This window comes from Salvia hispanica, chromosome 4 (assembly GCF_023119035.1).
Source record: "Salvia hispanica cultivar TCC Black 2014 chromosome 4, UniMelb_Shisp_WGS_1.0, whole genome shotgun sequence".
NCBI classification, from domain to species: Eukaryota; Viridiplantae; Streptophyta; class Magnoliopsida; order Lamiales; family Lamiaceae; genus Salvia; species Salvia hispanica.
In genome coordinates, this window is record NC_062968.1 from 4,711,231 (window position 1) to 4,717,279 (window position 6,049).

At 35.9% G+C, this 6,049-nt stretch overlaps 2 protein-coding genes across 3 annotated transcripts; one reads left to right on the plus strand and one right to left on the minus strand.

The window, feature by feature from the left end:
- Positions 1-261: 261 nt before the first annotated feature.
- On the plus strand, positions 262-3,366 carry LOC125223072 (alcohol dehydrogenase-like 4). The gene is made up of 9 exons (XM_048126034.1): positions 262-404; positions 477-613; positions 696-745; positions 888-1,219; positions 1,294-1,376; positions 2,342-2,479; positions 2,604-2,699; positions 2,803-2,964; positions 3,031-3,366. Exons 1-9 carry the CDS (start codon positions 341-343, stop codon positions 3,139-3,141), a joined length of 1,173 nt encoding a protein of 390 aa, XP_047981991.1. The 5' UTR covers positions 262-340; the 3' UTR covers positions 3,142-3,366.
- A 66-nt stretch (positions 3,367-3,432) lies between these two features.
- Positions 3,433-5,704, minus strand: LOC125223071 (alcohol dehydrogenase-like 4). Of its 2 annotated transcripts, none has more exons than XM_048126032.1 (10): positions 5,593-5,704; positions 5,394-5,530; positions 5,270-5,319; positions 4,848-5,176; positions 4,681-4,763; positions 4,516-4,591; positions 4,210-4,271; positions 3,925-4,020; positions 3,659-3,820; positions 3,433-3,574 (listed from the first exon to the last, which is right to left on the minus strand). In XM_048126032.1, exons 1-10 carry the CDS (start codon positions 5,657-5,659, stop codon positions 3,464-3,466), a joined length of 1,173 nt encoding a protein of 390 aa, XP_047981989.1. In that variant the 5' UTR covers positions 5,660-5,704; the 3' UTR covers positions 3,433-3,463. The 2 variants fall into 2 exon arrangements, with proteins under 2 accessions (XP_047981989.1, XP_047981988.1); XM_048126031.1 differs by having other exon boundaries at positions 5,394-5,542; positions 5,593-5,677.
- Between the last annotated feature and the right edge of the window lie 345 nt (positions 5,705-6,049).

The window sequence follows — 6,049 nt, forward strand, 5'->3', positions numbered from 1 at the left end:
CAGAGATGGGCCCCGACCTCCTAAAAGGTGGCAAAGTATTTAATAAACATAGCAAGACCCATGCCTTAAAATATTAACCAGGTCTAATAAATGATTTTGTTGAATGTGAACTCCGATTTTTGATGACATATTTGTTAGATTTTTATACCAAGTTGATACATTGAAAAGAGCCGCCACTATGGGACAAATTAAATTGGAAAATTAAAAAATGGGTATGAGTCAAACTCAAAGACACCATTTCTGACACGCAGCATAGTACTCTTTTTTTTTCCCAATATATAACATGGTATAGCTCTTTTGGGTTCGTCACACATTGCAATTTCCACACACAGACCAAACAATGGGCAGCTTGGGAAGCAATATTATTTCGAGTGAGACCGTCGGAAAAGTTATAACATGCAAAGGTACATCATCATAATTAATATATTATGGTTTGAATAGGATTGTAATTTGCAATGATCGGACTTAATTTGCAGCGGCGGTGGCGTACGCGGCGGGGCAGCCGCTGGTGGTGGAAGAGATCCGGGTGGATCCGCCTCAGAAAATGGAGGTCCGAATCCGAGTGCTTTTCACTTCGATATGCCACACCGATCTCAGCGCTTGGAAAGGAGAGGTATAGTAACATATCCTCAATTATCCATTAATTATTATATTCTCACTTTTATTTTCCTAATTAACAAGTTAATTTTTTAAAGAGTGAAGCCCAACAAGCCTTCCCTCGGATATTGGGCCACGAAGCTTCTGGGTAAGAACTCATTATTTTTATTTTTATTTTTATTGTAAAAGGTGGTAGTCTGAACAATAATGTTTGTTATGGTCAAAAAAGTAGTATTATTATAGCTCATGGGATGTCTAATAAGTGGAGGTCAAATTTTGTGGTGACGTAGAGTGGTGGAAAGTGTGGGAGAAGGTGTGAGTGATCTGGAAATAGGAGACCATGTTGTCCCAATTTTCAATGGCGAATGTGAAAAATGTGTCTACTGCAAATCAAACAAGACTACCAATTTATGCGAGAAATTCAGAGTGAATCCCTTTAAAAGCACGATGGCCAACGACGGGAAGTGCCGGTTTTCGACAAAAGAGGGGAAGCCCATCTTCCATTTCCTCAACACTTCTACCTTCACCCAATATACGGTGCTTGATTCAGCTTGTGTGGTTAAGATTGATCGGGAAGCCTCCATGAAGAATATGACTCTCCTTAGTTGTGGAGTTTCTACTGGTAACCATCTTAATCTTAATTGAATTTATTATATAAAATTATACTAATATTAATGAGATTGACTTGTAAACTAGGTCTTGGTGCCGTCTGGAATACGGCTGACCTTGAGGAAGGATCAACTGTGGTGGTCTTTGGACTTGGAGCTGTAGGATTGGCGGTAAGTTTTTTCAACTCATCATCACATTTTCCATTTTTAGAATGCCACATATATCCTAAGTAGTACTAATATCTATATATTCATGTAGTATATTACTCTATCCCTGTCAATCTAGAATAATATCCGGTTCAACTTAAATTCATATATTTAAAGGTAAATGTCTATTTTCCCAATGTTTGATAATTTATCTGAAAATGTCTCATCGGTAACCATTATTTTATTTTTTAGAATAAAATGTTTTGTAATGAATGCTGCATGAATTATGAGCAAAACTCAAAAGCTGCGATTCGTTCCAAGGTAGATGTCTCCGAGGCAGATGTCAGACTTAGATGATAGACGATAACACATGATTTTAGGAGATGTTTTATATTAAATGAAGAGAAAAAATATATTCCTTTATATATTAATGTGAGAGTGAATTGTTCCAAAAATGAAATGTGACATTTTTTAGAGATAAACTAAAAAAGAAAGTGTGACATCTATCTTGAGATGGGAAAATTAATTATCTAAACAATGAGACATTTTTGATAAACACCTCTGACAATGAGACAAAAATCAACTCTTTATGCTATTTTGAATTAATCTAAAAGTTTACTACTATCATTTAAGTTTCTTCATCTTATATTGACTACTAGTACTACAAACATAAGACGACAAATAATACTCTCTTCGTCCACTAAAAATAGACGAGATTGTGAACGGTACGAGTTTTAATACATAATTGGTAAAGTAAGAGAGAGATAGAAAAAAATAAGAGGAAAGAAATGATAGTGGAATGAGTGTTAGCTGATTATGGGGTCCACATTTAAAAAGATGTGTATGGTTAGTATTAGTTGAAAACTTTTCTTTTTGAACTTTGTTTTGTATTTAGACCAAAATGGCAAAACTTGTCTTTTTGGTGGACGAGGGAGTATTGATTAGACGTATTAAAGTCACCTAGATCTGGGGTTTGATTGAATGTGTAGGTGGTAGAGGGGGCAAGGGTACGTGGCGCATCTAGAATTATTGGAGTGGACATCAACTCAGACAAACAAATCAAAGGCCAAGCAATTGGCATCACAGATTTCATAAATCCCAAAGAGTTGGACATGCCAGTTCACCAGGTACTTGAATTAAATAAATTCAAAACCATTCTCATTTTCTAACAAAAGATGTTGTAAGTACTAAACTTGTATTTTGTTTGATTAAGGATGTTAATCACCAATATTAAAATAAACATTGATGCAGAAAATAAGGGAAATGACGGACGGTGGTGTCGATTATAGCTTTGAGTGTGCAGGAAATCTGGATGTTCTCCGGGAGGCCTTTTTGTCCACACATGATGTAATAATCTTCTTTCTTTTTCTAATCTATCATTAAGTAATTTCACCATTTTGAACTCTCTTTTAATATAAGTGTGCTAAAAGTATTTTGATTTTTGGTGTAGGGGTGGGGTTTGACAGTACTATTAGGTGTACACCCATCACCAAGATTGCTGCCCCTCCATCCAATGGAGCTCTTTGATGGGAGAAGAATAGTAGCTTCAGTATTTGGTGACTTCAAAGGAAAATCCCAACTGCCTCATTTCGCCAATCAGTGCACTAAAGGGGTAACTTAAATACACACAAAATAGTTAATTTATAACCCCTTTCTAACTAAATGCTCTATATTTCAGGTGGTGAAGTTGGATGAATTCATCACACATGAAATGCCATTTTCCAAGATCAATGATGCCATGCAATTACTCCTTGAGGGCAAGTCCTTGAGATGCCTTCTACACCTTTGAACTTAATTATAGCTTAATTAATATTATTATGGGCGTGCATGGTGTTACATAATAATGTGGGTATGTATGGTTGCTGTTTTATTTACTAGGTTGGTGTTTCTGTGATTGGGAACTACTTATAAATCACGTTAGATATGTTGAGCCTATGCTCTTTGTATACTTCTATCAACTGAGCTTTTATGAGTTGTAACTCGTGATTTATTTATCGTTTAATTTTGAGATAGATATACTTATAGTCTCCAAAGTAATATAAATGGAATTACATTGAGAAGCAGCAGCCATATAAAAAACAGTAGTATTATTTATCAATCCCATGAGAAGATCAAAGATGTAGAAGGCATCTTAAGGAAGTGCCATCACTGAGTAACTGCATAGCTTCATTAATCCTGGAAAATGGCATCTCATGTGTGATAAATTCATCCAACTTCACCACCTGAAGAATAGCATAATTGTTACAAACAAACACTAGTCATGCATGATGTCTATTTAATTAAATTTGTTCTCTTTTGTTATGTACCCCTTTGATGCACTGGTTTGCAAGATGTGGCAGTTGGGATTTCCCTTTGAAATCACCAAAAACCGAAGCCACTATTCTTCTCCCTTCAAACAGCTCCATTGGGTGGAGGGGCAGCAATCTTGGTGTAGGATGCACTCCTAATATTACTGTCAAACCCCACCCCTACACCAAAAATCAAAACTACATTATCGAAACTCTTTCTCCATGTCGACAAATTAGTGATATAGTAACTGCGTAAAAAAAAGAAAGGAAGAAAGTAAAATTACATCATGAGTAGAGAGAAAGGCCTCACGGAGGACATCCAAGTTTCCTGCACACTCAAAGCTATAATCAACACCTCCTTCCGTCATTTCCCTTATTCTCTGCAATATTCACAATCATAGTAATGTTAAATTCGTATGCAAAAATCAAAACCAATAAACTCCTAATCTTCAGACCTTTTATATACTCATTTACTTCATCAATTAGGTCCCATACATATTTCTTTGATCTCTCTTTTTATTTATCATCTCCCTAGCTATGCATTTTTATAAGCAACATTAATATCTGACCTGGTGTGTTGGCTTGTCGAGTTCCATGGGATTTATGAAGTCTGTAATTCCAATTGCTTGAGCTGTACAAAAATAACAATAACCAACATCATATACTTAGCTTCGCATTGCAACTGATCCGATCCATAAATATGTTGACGTTTTAATTTATTTCACAATTTAGTTGAATATCGGACAAATTTTAGCGAATTAGCTATGATATCAGTTATTCTTCAAATTTATGGCACACAATTTTTTTTGTTATGTTCAAATGAGGTACTACATATAGGAAATTGATTTATGTTAAATACAATTAGTGAGTCCTACCTTTGGAAGATTTGTGTGGGTTTACATCCACTCCTATTATTCTTGAAGCTCCTCTGCTTCGGGCCCCTTCAACCACCTTTCCAGTTCGCATTCAGATTACAGACATCAAATAGGAGTACATTTTTTATGTTAATATTTATATTCATATATAGAATCAATACTTACAGCCAATCCCACAGCTCCAAGACCGAAAACAGCGACAGTAGACCCCTCCTCCACGTCAGCCGTATTCCACACTGCTCCTACACCTATGTATAATTACTACAATTAGTATTTGTATTTTAATTAATTAAATTTATGAATAATAGAATTGAGATGCTAATGATGGTCACCCGTAGAAACTCCACAACTAAGGAGAGACATTTTGTTCAAAGAGGCTTCGCGATCAACCTTAACCACACAAGCTGAATCAACCACCGTATATTCACTGAAGGTGGAAGTGTTGAGGAAATGAAAGATGGGCTTCCCCTCTTTTGTTGAAAATCGGCACTTCCGGTCATTGGCCATCGTGCTTTTCGCTGTGTCAACTCTGAATTTCTCGCATAGATTGGTCTTGCTTGAATTGCAGTAGACACATTTTCCACATTCGCCGTTGAAAATGGGGACCACATGGTCTCCTATTTCCAGATCGCTCACACCTTCTCCCACGCTTTCCACCACACTACATTATATTAATCATCTCACATAACTTAGTACTCCTATTACTCTACGTACTATTGTAATTAAGTACTAATATATATATTCTATTTCTTACCCAGAAGCTTCATGCCCAAAGATCCGAGGGTAAATGCGCTGAGCTTCATCCTTCACCACAGCAAATTAAGATTGAGAATGGTTCATAATTTTATTATTACGATGTTTTAATCATATATTGATACCTGGCCGCGCCAATAAGTGAGATCGGTGTGGCAGACGGAAGTGAAGAGTACCCGAATCCGGAGCTCCATTTTCTGAGGAGGATCCACCCGAATGTCCTCCACCACCAATGCCTGCCCCGGACCATACGCCACCGCGGCTATAACACAACCTTTATTAATTATGCAGTAAGAAACATGATCAATGATGATATTAATATACCTTTGCATGTAATAACTTTTCCGATTGTATCATTTGAAATTGAATCCTTGTTGCCATTACTACCCATTGTTTTATCTAATCTTTGATGTTGTTTCTGTTTTCTACTTTTATACTCATATTTATAGGCAATAAGTGCATGTGTTCCGTGACTTAATAGAAAAAGGGCGAAATAAATAAACCTATTTTTGTATATATGTGAGTTGGGAGAACTGAGAAGTGGTATTTTTCTAAAGTAATGAGAGGTGTAATGTTAAATCATAAGGTATTAGTGTATCAAAAACTTAAATGATTCTTTTTGTGAGCGTAGTGAAGATCAATTGAATAAAATCGGCCAATATGAAAATTTAGTATTCATGATTAATGGGCTATTGCAAATTAATGTTTGAAAATCAAATTACAAAGAAACTTCGGTACTTTTAGTCTGTTCAATCGATTTTGCAACCAGTTGTACATTAAC

Excerpts from the sequence above, each read along its gene's own strand:
- LOC125223072 (XM_048126034.1), top strand. The coding sequence starts at position 341 with ATGGGCAGCTTGGGAAGCAATATTATTTCGAGTGAGACCGTCGGAAAA. Across the intron at positions 614-695 it reads TCAGCGCTTGGAAAGGAGAG|AGTGAAGCCCAACAAGCCTT; the intron begins GTATAGTAACAT and ends AATTTTTTAAAG. Across the intron at positions 2,965-3,030 it reads CCAATCAGTGCACTAAAGGG|GTGGTGAAGTTGGATGAATT; the intron begins GTAACTTAAATA and ends TCTATATTTCAG.
- LOC125223071 (XM_048126031.1), bottom strand. The coding sequence starts at position 5,659 with ATGGGTAGTAATGGCAACAAGGATTCAATTTCAAATGATACAATCGGA. Across the intron at positions 5,543-5,592 it reads AAAAGTTATTACATGCAAAG|GTTGTGTTATAGCCGCGGTG; the intron begins GTATATTAATAT and ends TAATTAATAAAG. Across the intron at positions 4,764-4,847 it reads TAGTTGTGGAGTTTCTACGG|GTGTAGGAGCAGTGTGGAAT; the intron begins GTGACCATCATT and ends AATTATACATAG.